The sequence below is a fragment of the Apodemus sylvaticus genome, chromosome 12 (genome assembly GCF_947179515.1).
Source record: "Apodemus sylvaticus chromosome 12, mApoSyl1.1, whole genome shotgun sequence".
NCBI classification, from domain to species: Eukaryota; Metazoa; Chordata; class Mammalia; order Rodentia; family Muridae; genus Apodemus; species Apodemus sylvaticus.
This window is the reverse complement of record NC_067483.1, coordinates 29,795,759-29,814,344: the sequence shown is the minus strand read 5'-3', so window position 1 is coordinate 29,814,344 and position 18,586 is coordinate 29,795,759. Positions and strand designations below refer to the sequence as shown.

The window sequence follows — 18,586 nt, the reverse complement described above, 5'->3', positions numbered from 1 at the left end:
GGGGACATTCCCACTTCTTGCAGTTTTTCTTTTCACTCTTCTGGTATTCAGATTGGACTGTCTTCATTTCTTTCTGTCCAGGCACGCTTCCATCTATTCTCCCCTGGGAGACCACAGGCCTTCTTTTCCTGCTGCTCCTCTCTCTCCACCAAATTCAAGCCACACCTTCTGGGGACAGGCTCTCCAAAGAGCTGGTGAGCACTAACAGGGCTCCTGCTGCTTTACAGAGCTGTCTTCCCTCCCTTACAGTGTCAAGCAAGGCCTATAAAACAAAGCTCTGTGTCCCCATACTCTACAAAAGATATGCAATCATCTGTACTCCCCAACTTCTGCCAGTGCTGGCAACAAGCCTATTCTACTGCTCCTGGGACCCCTACTGCCCAGTGCCTCTGCTTATGCCATGGTGCTGGTAACCCTCTTAATTTGTTTGAGTATTTTCCATTGAAACTGATAACATCCCTATTTATACATTACCATTAAAATATTTATATTATTATCCATTAAAAAATATTTTCTGTGTTTGGTTGTACCTGTGCATGCGAGCATATATGTGTGTATATGCACATAGAGGCCAGAACTTGATATCTGATATATTTATTAATTTCCCTCTACCTCATTTTTTAAGACAATGTCTCTCACTATACTGGAGCTCACTGACTCAGATAAATCAGGTAGATGGAAAGCCTCAAAAATCCCACCCACTCTCCCCTCCCCCGTCTTTATTGTCACAGTGCTGGAATTAAAGGCATGAATTGCCATGACTACCTTTTTCACATGGAGTGTGACAGAGACATCTGCCAAGTTACCTCCACATTGTTTTAGCCAGTGTATAGACTATTTTTCATACTAATATCTAAATGGCTTATAGTCATTATATTCTTATGAAGAAGATAGTGTATCTTTTTGTGCTTGCCCTGCTTATAAATTTTTCTGGGGTACCCATTTAATGGCAAGCGATGTAGGTGTATTCCTTTCATCATGAAAAGGAACTGGAAAAAGATGTTCTATCCCTAGGATGATGTAAACATTAAAGCAAATGAAAGAAAACCTCTTCTAGTCTCTTTCTACTCCCTCAATGATGCCTTTAGAAATTATCTCAGAAGGAAATTGGCCAAAGGATAAGAATTAATGTAGTGAGATAAGACAGCAGACATCATTAGAAGATAGTATTTCCTTCTTGTTCATTTCCGGTTTTTTGCCTGGGAGATGTCCCAAGGCTATTTTCTGTTGATTCTATTCTGTTATTTTCATGTGCTATCTAGGATGTTTATCCCAAGGTTAATTTTGTGTGGATAATACTAACAGTCCATTTTTGAGTTTTAGGCCTGGCTCATTAATATCCAGGCTGTTCACTGTTTCAATTTTTGTAGTGATGGGAGCTTATCTTTTTGGCTCCTTGTTACAATATGAATAGCAGGACAGAAAGAGGGAGATTTTTCCATTTCTTTTATTGCTCTCACAAGAGTTTCTAAACAACATTTATTTCTGGCTAAGGAGAATGTGCTGGACACCATTTAGAGAAAGAGTAAAAAGGTATGCAATCTTCTTTAAGACAAAAACAGAGAGTCTTTAATAGATAATCACTGGTCCTGGCATGAGGACATATGGTCTACCAAAAATATTGAGGAAAAGGAGAAATGTGGGGCATGGGTAGGGAAAGATTAATAGAAAGATTCAATTTCTATTATATTAATGCACATTACTTTGCCATTTATAAAATACTCATTTATCTTTTATTATGTCTATGTGGGAAGGGAGTGTGTACATGGGAGTGTGGATACTGTGTCAGAGAGGCAGGAACACTGTGCCAGACACCCAGAGCTAGAGGTACAGGCACCATAGTAAGTGGTGGGAACCAAACTCTTGTCCTTCAGGAGAGCAGCAAGTGTTTTTAACTGTTGAGCCATATTTCCAGTAACCATATTTTTAAGTATATAATAAATGATACACTAAATACAGTATGTTCTTAAGTTTAAAACACTAAAAATAAGCAAAGTGCCAATATGGTAACCTTCCATTGCGATTGTTCTTGACCCCTCTTTGTTGTTCCAGTGTTTATAGCATTTCTTATGTTTTCAAATTTCTACTCTCAAAGCAACAGTAAGACTGGATTCTGCTTACCCTAAGAGTTTACTTTCTCTATCCCCAAAGCTCTGTATCTGAATATTGTCACATCTTGTGGTGGCAGGGATCAGGAATTCACTGTGTGAACTTAAGGAACACAATTGCTCTCATAGAACATTTGTTATTTGTTACAACAACTATTGCCCATTAATCACAGTTTCCTAAAGTTTTAGTTCCATGCTATGACTGAGGGAGCAATAAAGAAACCACTAAAATAGCCATTCCATAATTGGGGGGGAAGATTTTATTGTATGTTTTATATATATATATATATATATATATATATATATATTATATATATATATATATATATAGAGAGAGAGAGAGAGAGAGAGAGAGATGGAACTAGGTAAGTTCTGACAGAATCAGACAGTGCAATAGGTTTCTTGTGGACGGTTTCTTAAAAGGATGCAGTGGCTGCCTCTGGGCGAGGAAAATGTGGCTCTTATATAGGGACCTCAGTGCAAGAGGACATGAGGCAGCAGCAATCATGGGAATGTGTCACCTCTGTACAGCTAATAATTAAGTGTTTGGTTGTCTCTGGATTGTCTGATGGCCCCATCTTGGACAGGTTGCCTGATAGTCCCTTTGTCACCAGTCAGAGCTTGCTGCTGCAAGGTTGCTTGATTTCTAAGAGAGAGGGGAGGGAAGGAGATGGAGAAGAAAATGAAGAGGGAGAGAGGAGGAGGAGGAGAGGGAGAAAGGGAGGGGAGGAGGGAGTGGGAGGGAGCAAGAAAGAGAGACAGAGAAAAAGATGGGGGTATTTGCAAGACTCCATAGCAGAGAGGAAAAGAAGTAGACAGGCTATGGCCAGGGCTATCTCTGAATAAAGCAAGAATGATTGGGGTAGCAGGAGTTGGAGTGATGACCTTGCTGTTATATAGAGGCTAAGTGGGTGACTGGGAGGAGGGAAGCCTATGAACTCTAACAGCCTGGGAGCTACTATAGTGGAGGAGAAGTCTGGGAGGAGAAAACAGCCAGGAAGCTGAATGGACTTTTTATAACAAATTTGTGTGAATAAGGACTGAAGTAGCTTGGAGGCCAGCATGGGCTTTGGTATGCAACCAAAGATATATGATAAGGAAAGAGGCACTTCCTGACCGACAGGAACTTTTTTTTTACAGGTCTTTGAAAAATTCAGTGTCTTAAGTAGGGTTTTATTGCTGTTAAGAGACACCATGACCAAGGCAACTCTTTAAAAGGCAACATTTCATTGGGGTTGGCTTATAGCTGTAGGGGTCAATTGTTAAATCTTTCTTTGCTCACAGGCGATGCATGTGCCTTCTGTGAACCCACCAAAGGGCTCTGGATTCACACACACACACAAAACCATGATGGCTTATGGTTAATATGGCCTAAATTAACTTAATGTCTGGGCCACTTCTAAACCTCCCTGCCGCTAATATACTCTCCCCTCCAATATTCTTTAGTTATTACTTTCTAAAATCTATACTTTAACACTGCTACCCCTGGGGCCACTTTTCCCTGATTCTTATGTGGTTGGCTCTTTTCCAATGGTCTCACGTTTGCATCCTCCTCCTTCCTTCTGTCCTGGAGATCCTTCATCTCCTTGTCCTGTATTTCTTCTCTGGGAATCCTCAACATTTTACCTAGGTCTCTCTGACCAGCCACTGGCTGCTGGCTTTCTTTGACCAGTCAGAAAAACAAATTGGCAGGGATGGGCAGTGGATGTGTGAATTCCCATTCCAGCATGAATCAAATCCCCAACATATAGTTTCAGAGGTTTAGTCCACTATCTTTAAGGCAGGAAGCATGGCAGCCTTCAGGCAGGTGTGGTGCTAGTGAAGGTGAGAGTTCTACGGTCTAATCTGAAGGCAGCCTGGAAGGGACTATCAGCCACACTGGGAAAAGCCCAGTCATATGAAGAAATCTCAAAGCCCATCTTCACCCCAACCCATCCCTGCAGTGACACACTTCCTCCATCATGGCCACTCATCCTCAACAAGGCCATACCTCTCTGAACAGTTCCATTCCCTGTGTCCAAATATTCAAACAGTCTATGGGGGGGGGAGGAGGCAAACCGATTAAAACCACTACATGCAGGGCCCATGCTTTTAGCAGATGTTCTGTTGTCCAGCCTGAGAAGAGCCAAGACAGTGATTTCTGGACATAAATACTGCTTTTTTAGAGTTTGAGAAACTAGATATGACTTAGAAATTGACACATAGAGGATTCTTGGAATGTAGTCAAAGTAACTGAATGAAAAAGAAAGAAAGGAAGAAAGGAAGGAGGAAGGAAGGAAGGAAGGGAGAAAGGGAGAGAGGGAGGGATGGAGGGAGGGAGGGAGAGATGGAAAGAGGGAGGGAGGGAGGAAGTAAAAAGAACATGACTCATCTCTATTTTTAGCACCAGATAAAGGAAAAATAAATAAGAAAAGAACATGACTGTTTTGGGGTATAGTGGAGGAGAAGGCTTATTGAAGATAAAAGGGAAAACAGAGTCAGAGTCAGGGATACTGCAGAGTCCAGGGTGAACATTACCAGATTGAGCTAGGTCGTGTGAGGAGAGGAGGGGGCAGAGGCAGGAGAACAGTCCCCAGTAAAGGAAGGCAACAAGAGCTGTGGTTGCACAAGTGTGACCTCAGCTCTGACAGACAGGCAGGGAACTAGGCTGTATTTTACACTATGCCCCATTTGGTGACAGGCTGGTAGGAAGGACCTAAGCATGCACTGCTCAGGGGTGGAAGAATGCAGCCTAGGATGGGGGCTCCAACTCAGGTGAGAAACAAGGCAGGTTGAGGCAGAGGAGGCAGAGTTACCCAAGCTCCCAGGCATCCAGTTGTTGCTGGATACTGCATGGAGTCAGGAATGAAGAGGACTTAAGCAGGCTTGTGAAGACTAGCCCAGGACTAGGGGGAGGGGGAACTCTGGCTTAGCTTTGTGCCCAGGAATGTGGAGGGCCCTTCTTTGGGAGATTTAAGTGGCTCTGTACTATGAAGGCTTCCCCCATGGCCCCTACAGTTCTTAATAAGAGAGACAGTTTTTGCTTTTTCCAACTGTTTATTTATTGTCCATTGTGGAAATAGGGTCATGCACCTTCTCAGGATGGAACAGAGATTAAATACCTTTTGCAGGAAGAAATGTCCAGGAAGGGATACTTACTGCATAAACCCTCAGCTCCCATCTAGAGACTGCATTAGCATGGAGGACTGCTTTTTTTCTGCTACCTGGCCAGTGGTCATATTCCTCCCATGGGGGTTGTGGTCATGCACCTCAGTACAAGAGGAGTAAGGTTGGGAGTAGATGAAACTCCTATCATCCACAAATCTGAGGATACTGGGGTGTCTGAATCCACTTGACCTTCCCAGTTGATGTCTGGTGACAAGGTTCCACTTGCCCCACAAAAGGCCAAGAGACTGACCAAGAAAGTAGAGCATGGACCAACAGGCCAGGTAACCATAAAGGTTGCATTATACAGGAAAGAGCAGCTCTGGATGGTACAAGAGACCAAACCCAAAGCTTGGCCTTGAAAATTTTAGGGTAGGGATAGGATAGTCCAGCCCAATGGGCACTGTAACAGGAAGACACTAAGGGGTACTAGGAGAATACCAGCCAGCATCCACTTTGGTATGTTAAATAGACATCTCAGACATTTGTCCCAGGTTTAAGACCTAAGAGTACCAATGGAGATCTTTAGATATATCACATGTGTGACCTCCTGTGTAACCTGTACCTAGTTTTGGTTCTAGATGAACTACACAAGAATGATGAGGATTAGAATAAGCATGATGATTGTGTGATGATAGTGATGGTTTTAGTGCTTATAAGGAAAATGATGGTATCAGCATGAGTGACAATGAAGATAACATAACCTGATGACAAGATCCCTCCATGGTGTTGTAAAGGGGACTGTTTTTTGTTTTTGTTTTTTGTTTGTCTACTTGTTTGTTTTGTTTCATTGTAGATATGAGGGATAGAACAGACATAGACATTTGGAAGAGTCCAGAGCAGAAAGAAAAAGAGGTTGAATAAACATGTCCCACAGACTTGATCTGGCTTTGAGAGAGGAAGGAGCAGGTCAGAGTGGAAACAATAAATTGAGGCAGCAAAGAGGAAAATAAAGAGAGCATGGGCAAAGGAGAGCGTAAAGGGGACAAAAAGGAGAGCATAGCTGAGATAGCAGGGTTTTAAGAAGAACAATGAGGGAGGGGGAGGGAAGCTCATAAACTGACTAAGTTTATGGTAGTTAAGGAGGCAAGGAGAGATAAGAAGAGTCAGATGGCCCACAGGGATTTTGAACTGTGTAACAAGTGTTTGTGATACTGAGGGAGCCTAGAGGCCAGTGTGAGAATGCTGTGCACATTGGTACCACAGATAGCAGCTTGGCCCTTCTGCCAATGATGAGGAAAATAGCTCTTTATGGTAGTAAAGAACGGGTTTTACAAGGTCTGAGAAATGCTGGCTTTCATCTAACAGCCAGAATTTGGGGAAATAGTTTCTTCTGGACCAGACAAGAATTATGATGGTTCTGATGATGGGAAGGAACACAATGAGGCTGATTTTCATGGAGGTATGCTAGAGATCAGACATGGGGTCTCCCAATAGTTACACAAGTCCTCTACTGCTGAGGCATATCCCCAATGCATGTGACTTTTATGAGAACCTCCCTCTCTACATTTCCTATATTATGGAAAATAAAACAGTAAATACCACTCGACCTAAACATTGCTGGAAGTATAAAGTCATGCTGCCTCTTACTTATGGAAAAATGATTCAAGATTTGTAATTTTCATGTCGCCTTGGAATCTGGTTTTCAAGATTTTCAGACATTTGTGTCCCTCCTTCCTTTCTTGGCTGTTAGCTTGATGACTGAAAAAGATTTTTCTTCATTTACTGTTTGTTTAACTTCTCTGTGAGAACTCTATCTTGGACAGGAAGAAAACCCTCAGGATATATTAATGCAATATTTCCTTCAGAGTCCAACATCCTTTAAAGTTGTACACTTCCTGTTAAATTATAGGAAGTTTCCATGGTTGAGTTAGCACTCTATCAGACCCTTCAACCCGTGTAAACCATAGGTAAGACATTTATTTCTACAACACACTTGGAGACAGCCAATAAAAATAAACTTGTCTGTCAACTTGACAGTCATTCTTCAAAAAAAGCCTTTAAAAAAAAACCACATATTTTCTCCATTTCTTCTCTTTGAAAAATGAATTAAACCAGTGTCAGCTGTGAGGTCTTAAACTCTGTTTCCCCCTCATCCTTGGGACTCCTCATTTCAAGCTTTATACAAAAAACATTGTTTGTCATCAAGAATCAATCAAATGGTTAATGGCCAACATAGGTGATTACCATAACTGGTTAGCTAGTTAATATAGATTTGAAACACTCTACCAAACTGCTAGTCACCCTTCTTTTCATCAAGTCTGCTCACATTTGCAGGGATGAAGAACCAGGAGGCCAGATGGTGACAGATAAGTTCCATGTTGACTGGGACTCAGTTCTTATTGACACCGATAATGTCATTGTAGCAAGATTTGATGGCAGAGGCAGTGGATTCCAGGGCTTGAAAGTTTTGCAGGAGATTCACAGAAGGATAGGCTCAGTGGAAGCAAAGGACCAAGTTGCAGCTGTAAAGTAAGTCAGTGCATGTCTTCTGTTGATTACCATAATTGCAAAATCCATGTCACAGGGCAGAGTACTCAGAAATGTCAGAGATGTCTGTTTTCTCAGCTTGGCGTATAGCTTTCTTGCAATTTTAAAAACATCTGTCACTGTTATTGGTATTATAGAAGAATAATCATATTTATTCCTTGCAATTATAATTTGCTTTGTGTAAAAATGTGAGAAGCAGTGCATTAGTATATCATTTATTAACAGAAATCCAGTGTCTAATGTGTCCACAATTATAATTCTTCTTAGTTTGGAAAGATATGCTGTGTGTGTTGGGGCATTTATATAAGAGTAGACACCCATTGTACTGTGGGGTCAGAGGTTTATCCCAGTTGTCCATCCTTACCTTTTTCCCTGTTTGAGACAGGATATCTTGATGTTCAGCCCCTGTATACCAGGCTGCCCTTCCCATGAGCTTATGAGAATCTCCTGTCTCTATCTCTCATCTTACTGAAGGAACACTGAGATTATAGGTATACATTACCTTAGCTGGATTTATGAGGGTTCAAGGGTTTGAACTCAGGTCCTCACACTTGTGCCCACTGAGTCACCACCTCAGCCCCCAGTCAAACATTTATAAGTTTTGGGTGAGTGTTTGTATATATCTATCTGTCTTTGAATCATAAATTCAGATATAGAATTGATTCAAGATAGTATAACTATAAATATTTTTTATTCTTTCAGATATTTACTGAAACAGCCATATATTGACTCCAAAAGATTAAGCATTTTTGGAAAGGTAAATAGAAATACTGAATGTATTTATGTAAGCACACCTATAATGTATGTATTTTAAATATATGTATATGCATATACTTTCATTATTCATTGTACTTTAATTTTAAGCATTGCCCTGTAAAACTGCATAATCCATATAGTATCTATTCTGTTAATTATTTGGAAAGTTATTTCTCAAGCATGCAGTTGATGTCTGGCATTAGAAATGAGCAGTAATAGGGAGAAACTGTTAGGACTAAAGGCTGGAGTCATGACTCCCTGGGAAAAGTGCTCGAGGTACAAAGACGAGAACCTGAGTTTGTTTTGGGATCCATATAAATGCTGAGTGTTTTTGAGGATTGCACCAGTCCCAGTGATTGGAGGTGACAGAAAGACTTGGAAGCTTCTTGACTAGCTAGGGAGGCTCAATCGGTGAGCTCCATGTTCAGTGACAATCCCTGTGGTGCAGAGCAGAGGACAACACTGCATCTTGACTTCTCAACTAACCACAGATACACACTCCCCACTGTTGGCCATTTCATCTAAGGTCCCTCAGTTTGAGACCTGAGCTTCTCTCACTGGATTTTGTCAAGCTCAGGAAAGTTTAGAATGAATCTATCTTCTGGTGAATTATAGTTTTATTGTTTGTTGAGATTCTGTTTATCTCTATGTATGATATATATGGAATATATAGCATATGTACATATTACATATACATATATACATATCAGATATTCATGTATTATACTTGTTACATATACATATATACATTTATGTACATTCATATATGTATATGTAACATGTATATAGCTATGTAACATGTAATATATATGTGTGCATATATGTATATGTAGATATACATATATATGCAAATTATAACACTATGTTGCTGCTGTAACTTAGTGGTATATCTGTTGAGCAGCATGTATGAAGCCCTGGGTTGAATAATCACAGACATAGACAAAGCCATAAGAGAACAAAAGAAAAACTTCACCTTTCTCATTCTCTTTCCATGGCATTGGGTACTGAACCTAGGCCCTTGTCCACATCAGCCAAGCATTCTATCACAGAACCTTTGGGTCTATCTTTGATTAGTGGGTGCCTATTTAAAGTACTGATACTGTAATTTCAGCCTACTCTTTTATCATGTGCACCTTTTCAAACAAAAGTCAGGAGTGACTATGTTTTCTCTTTTTGATGATTTTTTTTTGTTTTATGCACCATCCATATTGTTTTTCCTCAGATTTCTTCTATCATCCAATCTTTGGATTATCTAAGTAATTTATCTTCATTTATTCTTCTTTGTTAATATTTTTTTGCTTCTTCCTTAGTATCTCTGAGTAGCATTTCATTTTATGCACATGTAATATGTTGCTTATCTGTTTCATCCAATCATTGACATATGGGTTCTCTTCAATTTTGGGGCCTATGAGTTAAATTAATTTGAATGTTTATATGTATGTATTATTGTACAGACATACATATGTTTATTTTATTTATTTGTATGCATTTGGAGGTAGGAATATGTACATATGATGGTAGTTCTTGAAACATTCAGGAGAGGGTGTTAGATCACCCTAAAGTTGAGGCATTTTTGAGATTCCTGCTGTGAGTGCTGGGAACTGAACTTAAGTTCTCTCTGCAAGAGAAGTGAGCACACTCGGTGGTTAACCATCAAGACATCATTTCTCAAGCCTCAACTTCGAGGTTTTCACACTTTTATTTGGTGATATCTCATCTCATCATTTATTTGATGGGTACCTATACTCCATGTTTCACTTTCTTATTTCTATTTCATGGCTTGAGTAGGAAAGAGATAACAGAATGCATGGCCAAGATTTACACTTTTAACCTCTAATAGCTGCTCACTTTGTCTGCAGGGTTCAAGGGTTCACTAAGTCATCTTTAACAGTGAAATTCAAAGTTCATAAATATTAAGTTCTCAGGCATCCCTAGATTTATCGCTGGTGTTATCTGCCTATCAGTTCTGATGCTTATCTTGCATGATCCTTTTATGATAGCATAACTGATAAGCATGTATTTTAATGTTTTAAAATCAATTTTTCATCTTTTATATTTGAAACTAATCATATCTTCTGTGAATCATCCAGTTTCATTAAATCTCTCCTTTTTTTCCTCTTTATTGTTATCATTTATTTATTTATCATATCTTAAAAGACTGTGTATGTGTTTAGTTTATGTGTATACTGTGTACTTTATATAGAGGTCACTTCTTTCTACTTAGCATGTTGGTCTAGGACTCAAACTCAGGACGAGATAGAAATCCTCATCCTCTTCACTATTTCACTGGATATATTTATTAATTCTTAAAGAACTGTTTTGTTTTGTGTCTACAATTCTGAAGGACAGTGGTGCAAAAAGCAAGATGTTGACAGGGTTGGGTTTCTGAATCCTCCCTCACTTGCTTATAGAGAAACTATTTGTTTTCCTTCATCTCCTGTCAGCTCATCAGTTAAATGTTTATAGTTAAAAATTCAATTAAGCAATTTTGCAATAAATTCATTTGAGGATAAATAAAATATTTGCAAGAAACAACCTTCATTTGTTTTATAACCCTTCTTTTGACCGCTACATTAGAGTATTATTTTATATGTATACACACATATATATATATGCATGCACACACATATACATAAAAATAGTACTGTTGGCTCCTAGACATTACGAGTAATTTGTTTATTTTAGTGCCCCTAAAAAGTAAATGATCACTTTTCTCTTTTATTTCCTACTGACTTGTTATGATGGAAAGATTTTAGTGGCTAAGTGTTTAAGTTTTAAATGATCATGTGTTTTTACTTATTAATTAAACTTGAGGTTTGGAACCAAACCGAGTTAGTTTAGATTATAACCATTAGAACCTCACCTCATGTAAATATGTAATCTTTTTTTTAATTTTATTTTCAAGATAAACATTCTTAGTTGTGAAAGTCACGAAAGTCCTGAATGAAAATGGTTCTGAATTGTAGGGGAGCAAGAAGGATGTCTCAACAGTTAAGAATATGCACTTCTCCTGCAAAGGACCTAAATTCCATTCCCAGAACCCATATCAGTGGGCTTACGATTGCTTGTAACTCTGCCTGAGGGAAATCGGATGTCCTCTTCTGGCCTCTGTAGGCATCTGAACCCATATGCACCACACCCTCCCACCAAAATGACACAAATTTAAAAATAAAGCAATCTTTAAAAGAGTTAAGTGCAGTAATAATAAAACACAAAATTACCACATTACTGAACTTCTAGTTATTATAAAGAAAAAAAAGTAAAGATGAGAAGCAAAATATCATATAATGTAAGACAACCAAAGTTGGGTGATGAAGCCAATTTATCTACCTATCTATCTATCTATCGATCTATCTATCATCTATCTATCTATCTATCTATCTACCTTTATAACAACCTGATATATATATATATCATCTACCTATCATCTATTTACATTTATTACTGGTGTGTGTGTGTGTGTGTGTGATTGTATATAAATTCATGCACATGTGTATGCCATGCATGATGGTACATAGTGGAGTCAGAGAAGAGTCCTTCTCCCTTAGAGTGGGTTTCAGGCATTCAAGGGATTGAACTCAGCTTATCAGGCTTGCATGGGTAGTGTCTTTACATGCTGCACTCTCCTTCCAGGAGAAGGGGAAGCCTAAAACTCTCCCTAGCTGGCATGAGACCAAAGACTAGGAATCTAGGAGAAAGGCTTCCCAGAGGTGGTCTCCTGGTTAGAGATAAGAGTACCTATAAAATATACTAAGCTTGATTTACAGAAAGGAAACCAATATTTATGGTTTTGCTTATTTTTAATTGTAAACAATCTAAGTTGGCAACTAGCTCAAGCCATTGATGGAGTTTGTGAAAATATTGTATACAATCTGACCTGGGAGATGGCTCAGGGAGCAAAGATTTTGCTATATAAGCAGGAGAATGTGAGGTGAAACCCATTTAAAGCTAGATACAGTATCCCACATCTGTAAGTCCATTGCTCCTACATTTATATTGCAGGTAGAGACCAGAAAATCTCCCAGACAGTTGCAACAAGTCTGCATGGCTGATTCAGTGACAACCAGGAGTGGGAAAACCAATACTTGAAATTGTTCTCTAATCTGTGTGCATACAAGGTGTCACATGAGCAACTGATCTAACATTCAAACAAGATGAATATCCATATACACTTACACATATCTTACACCTACCTACTCATAGATGAAGATGTGAGGAACTATATCAAAGTAAAAATAGCAGATTCCATTCAGAGAAACATGATGAGAAAATTGTGTTAATTTTGCAAAACAATTTTAAACAGATATTCTTACTTGCTATTTGAGAATGCAATGCATACATGTAATCATTTGATCATATTGAGGTCCTAGAGTCTAACAGATTCCCAGCAAGCTGACAGACAGGATAAACAGGGTCTAAGAATATCAATGTACTTTTCTTTTAAATGTTTAAAATGGGAGACTTCCTGGTTCTTCTTTCTCTGTCCAAAACAAAGATCTGATGCCCCTGTTTCAGGAGAACTACTCAATAGGACTTTCAAACTTCTAGTGTCAGCAGTGGACTGGCACTCTTGTGACACACTCTGCTTCCATTGCTTTGTCTGGATTTTCCAGTGTCTGACAATCGTTAAAACCAGCACTGTCTGTGGGAGAAAAAGAGCCCAGACCACTGCTGTACATGAACATCTTTTGGCTTTTGCAGACAAACTTTATTTTCAGGGTTGAGTACACCACTTTATAACTGCAGTAGTCTGTCTTTGATTCCCTCCCTCCATGCTGTGTGTGTGTGTGTGTGTCTGTGTGTGTATAGTTTTGTTTGAAGTAAAACTTGGTTGAGTGTTGAACACTTGCTTTTTCAGAGTTTTCATTCTTTATATCAGTTCAGAAAAGTGTCTTTTCCCTCATCACTAACTGTAGTTGTATCAACATTCATCCTCACTCCTCTCCTCTAAGGGTTCCTGAATCTCTACCACACTGAGCTTTATCTCTCATAATTATATACCCTTTTAAAAACATAAGTTTATAATCATGTGTTACAATTGATATTATGTAGAATTTCAAGTTTATGTCTTTTTTATCACTTTTCTTGTCACTCTCCCTTTTATAAGTACAGTAACAATGTCACGAAAAGATTGTATCAAAGCCCATCCATGGAGACATCCATCTGATCAATCCACCACTGCAGATCCTACTCTCTCCTCCAAATGATTCTGCCAATTGAATTTAGATGTTTACATCACTTTTATGTAGCAGGAAAAGTTTGAGGAAGCATTTTGGTGTCACAGCTCTGTTTAAGGAAGTTTCAAATTAATGATAAATTGATTGGCATTTTATGCATGATGCTAGAATGACTGGCAAATGAAAATTGCAAATGTAAAGTTTCAGTGACTGGAAGAATGTTGATTATGGAAAACCAAACCCTGGCCCAGAAGGAGCAGAGTAACCTGAGCTGTTGAACAAAGTGTACACCATCTTTAGTTGTCTGTGGGTAAATATGAGGATCCTCAACTCAGATTCTGCCTAAAGGACCAAGTGTTTTGAACATTAAGGTCAGCACCTCCCTAATAGCAAGAGCTCTCACTTCCACTATCTGTTTTACAAAAGCTCTTTCAGGTTCAGCTTTGCCTCAGTGAATAAACATGAAATAATGGAGAGGATGGTGAGCAATTAAAAACTTAATTTATTCTAATTCCTGCCAGTGTTGATTTCTCCTTTAAAAACAGAAGCTGTTTCTCTGAAATAAATCAAATTAAACCGGCGTTTTTGGATTTGATTTTTAAACTCCACAGCTTTCACTATCATTAAGTTTTAAAGATTATTTAGCTTCATTATATCCAAAATTTTCATATTAAAAAAATGGTGAAACACAACTCCTCATGAAGCAGGAAGCAAAGTATGTTTACACCTGACTTTAGCAAGGAAACTGGGGGTGGGGATTCTTCCCCAGCTGTGTTATCTCCTTAGATTTGCATTGAAGGGCTTGTTTTCCAGTCCTGTTTGTTTCTTTCTTATCTTGCTCCAAGAATCTAGGGAATTCTAGTGGGAAGAAATTTCTGCAAGGCATCTCTATTGTATTAGTACAGAATAAAAATTAATAATTTAAAATGTCAAACAGCAACCAGCAAGATGGCTCAGCAGGCAAAAGGGCTTGACAAAGAGCCCCATGTCCTGAGTTTAATCCCTGGAACCTATGTGGTAGAAGCAAGTAACTGAATTTGGAAAGTTGCCCTCTGACTTCCACAAGGCCCAGTACAGGACATGCATTTGTGTTTGCAAATGAAATACTAAAATTAAAATATAATAAGAAATTTATATATAACAATATCACAAACTTTCTCCTTGAAGTTCGTCTAAAATGAAAGGTATTAGTGTACCTGAATCACACCACTCAAGAATCTGAGGAAGAAGTAGAGTCAAGCTTGTGGTAGAGAAATACTTGTAGGAAAATAATTTAAAAACAGAAACAAACAAAACCCAACTTTCCAATCTACTGAATTATTGAATTGTACCATTTATTATAGAAACGTTGCTAAGGGTTTTTTTTTTCTTTTTTGTTGTTGTGTAGTTTTTTTGTTTGTTTTCCTGAATGATACTGTCATGCTTACTTAAGGTCTATTTACCAAAACATAATGTCACACATCTATGTGACAAAGCAATTGCTAAAGTGGAGCCCCGAGAATTGACATCATTCATTACATACTTTTTCCTTGTTTTGCTTTTGTGGAAAAAACAATTAAAATCTGTTCCTTTTGCAGGAGTCAAACTTCAATACACTTTAAGTTTACCGTCTCATGTTGTGCTTACTGATCAAGGCTTTGTTCCCATCCTAGCAATTCTGCTGACCTTCCTCAGTTCCTGTGCACTCCCCAACTCACCCTTGCAGCCCAATAAGCAGTTTAATTGCTTTAAAAAATGTGTTTCAACTTCTATCTTCATCACCCATCTCCTCCTATTGCTTTTCTTCCTCCTCCTCTTCCTCTCCCTCACCCCTACCATCCTTCTTCTCTCATCTTTATCTGTGTCTTCTGTCTTCCTTCTTCCTTGTTCCTTTTCCCCTGTTCTCTTCTTTGTCTTAGTAGGTGCCTTATGGACTGGGAAGAATAGAAGAATGTAGGCATCTCTTCTTCCTGAGGCAGGGGGAAGATACGCTCATCCACAGATTTCCCTAAAGATATAATTGTCTTACAACCACACAAATCCTGTATGTTTTATGTCTGGTAGATTTTCCTTTTCCTCTTCTTTGTGTATGTGTATGTTTGTGTGTGGAGAGGTGCATATATTTGCAAACATGTAACTTCATGCAGAAACCAGAAGACAGTCACTGTTGTCATTCCTTGGACACCATCTACCTCAATTTTGGAGACAAGGTCCTTCACTATAGTAGAACTCACCAAGTAAGCTAAGCTCCAGGTCTCCACACACCCCTACCTCCCAACACCAGCACTCTAAGTGTGTAACACCATGCTCACATTTTTAGTTTTTTTAAACTTGGGTTCTGGAAGATCAAACGTGGCACCTCATGTTTGCACATGAAACACTTTACCATATAAGCTATCAGGTGGTCCCCTCTGTAATTTCTCAAAATTGTCATCTCAAGTCATCCTTATGACAAAAAGACTTAGTCAGCCACATAGCAGATTCTGGATTCCTCGAGTCAAGCATTGGAATGATAGGTCCTAAGTGCCTGCACAAAGTTTCAAGTAGAGTATAAAGTTTTAATCTGTATTTTAAATGTTTTACCTTTCTTTCTTAATTGTACACAAGCATCGTTATTATCAAGTATTCTACTAAAATAGATGTGAAGTTGCCTTAAAATAATATACAAAGAGTACTTTGTTTCCCTTGTTTTAAATTATTTGGAGCAATTTCCAGATAACTTATTATATAAATTTTTAAACAGCTGTTAAATCTTTATATGTACACAGTCATCTTTTTTGCATTCCTTTTTACATTTTGAGACATCGAAACATATGCATTATTAAACAGTGATCAAAAGGTGCAAATATTGCCACAATCATTATTATATAGATTTTTTTTTTTTGCTTAGGGATATGGGGGCTACATTGCATCAATGATATTAAAATCAGATGAGAAATTTTTCAAATGTGGAACCATTGTTGCACCCATCTCAGACATGAAGTTGTATGGTGAGTATGTCCTACAGACAGATCTAATATAAGGTATTGATTGGTGGACGGGAAAATCCCCAATGCAGAGAAACTCAATTGAGCTCATTTATCATGTGTTATTAAAGTCTGTTGTGAGTTATCACCTCCTTTATGCAATTGATTTTACTGGAGCATGACAATTACATTTGAAATGCATAAATAAGTAATGAAACGCGATATGTTTTGCTCATTTAGATTTTTTTCTCCCTGTGTCACAGCTTCAGCTTTCTCTGAGCGGTTCCTTGGTATGCCATCAAAGGAAGAAAGCACGTACCAGGTAGACTAATACAAAACTTACAACAATAAAAGGCAAAAGGCACTTTTTGTTATAAGGATTAGGTTGAATTCCTTCCATTCAGATCTCTCTACGGGTACAGATATTCATGTTTTTCTTGCAGGCATCCAGTGTACTGCATAACATTCATGGTTTAAAAGAAGAAAATTTATTAATCATTCACGGGACTGCTGATAGTAAGTATTCTATTTGTTGTTCCTTTATGATTGGAGCTTTTCCTTTACACAGTAACACATTTTCAATGTAGGACCTGTTTACTGGAGGTCCTGTAAAGCTGTTGAACAAGTCTATAGGAAGTGGCATGGAGAATGAGATTTCTAGCAGGAATATGAAGAAAATAAAGTAGTGGTATCCAATTCACTATTGTGATAGGCAGACTTTATCCATAATCTTGCAATCTTACCTATAGCAGCCACTGGTCAATGGCAACTGAAGATCATATTGGAAATAATGTTGACTAAGGAACAAAATAATTTAATATGAGGATGTAGTGAAATCAGGGCCAAAAGAGAAAGAGGGGGACAGGGAAGTAGAGCGACAGAGAGACAGAGAGAGGGAGGGAGGGAAGAAGAGAGGGAGGGAGGGACAGAGAGGACAGAGAGACAGAGAGACAGAGAGACAGAGAGGGAAGGGGAGGGGGAAAGGGAGGGAGAGAGGGACAGAAGAATGGAAGGAAGGAGGGAAGGAGAGAGAGAAAGAGAGAGAGAGAGAGAGAGAGAGAGAGAGAGAGAGAGAGAGAGAGAGAGCAAACCTAGTACAGCCTACATAGGAGCTCTCCATTCTCTTGGCAACTCTTCTGAAAAATCTACCATTATTATAAATTGGAAAATGTGTTCATGAAATAATGTAGGTAGTAGCAGTATGGCTTGATGGATGACACAGAAGTATGTCAAAGTATTAAGACCATCGACATATGGCAACAATAGTCACAGAAAGTCACTTACTAATTGTTAAGTGTGTATCAGAACACATACTAAAAACAATAATATCTTATTTGTTCTGCACAAAAATACTGCCCTAAGGAGTTACCATTTTCCTAACTCATATATTAGAGAAACAAGTGGTCAGGAAAGCTGAAAGCTGAACTTTCCAAGGGAATATTTTTTTTTTACTACTACAGTTCTTATCCCATGCACTATGAACCCTAAACCAAGTGAACTAATTGTATTTAAAGCTAAATAATTTTATCTCCAAACACCATCCCAAAATATTTTAGTACTGTTTAAAACTCCTTTGCCGAGTGGCTGGTATTAGTGTAAATCATGTTGTTTCCTCTTTGATTCAATTTCAAGTCAGGCACTGCACATAGCTGACTCTATACAGAGTTTCTGAGAGGTGCCAGCCATGCTTGGGTACAGGTGCACACATGTCCACACTCTTCCCACAGCATATAGGGAGACCTGACTTATGGTTGTTCAATGACATTTTTATGCTAATATTATTGGCTAGAAAAATGGCAAACCCATTCACTTGGCCACTTAAACTTTGTTGTCCCATTCTGTCCTTTGAAGAAAACAAATAGCAAACAATAGACTTTGCATTGAAAACCAATCTGAGAGTAATCCACTGAAATATTATGGGTGGGATGGGGGGGGGGGACTGGAGAGATAGTTCAGCAATGACAAG

At 38.6% G+C, this 18,586-nt stretch overlaps 1 protein-coding gene across 1 annotated transcript in view; it reads left to right on the top strand.

Annotated features, from left to right (window-relative positions):
• Positions 1–18,586, top strand: part of Dpp10 (dipeptidyl peptidase like 10) — a 794,281-nt gene that overhangs the window by 769,831 nt on the left and 5,864 nt on the right. Inside the window, exons 20-24 of the mRNA XM_052200993.1 lie at positions 7,530–7,724; positions 8,445–8,499; positions 16,545–16,644; positions 16,884–16,942; positions 17,064–17,136. Coding sequence (XP_052056953.1) covers positions 7,530–7,724; positions 8,445–8,499; positions 16,545–16,644; positions 16,884–16,942; positions 17,064–17,136 — 482 coding nt within the window. The remainder of the gene's footprint in view (positions 1–7,529; positions 7,725–8,444; positions 8,500–16,544; positions 16,645–16,883; positions 16,943–17,063; positions 17,137–18,586) is intronic.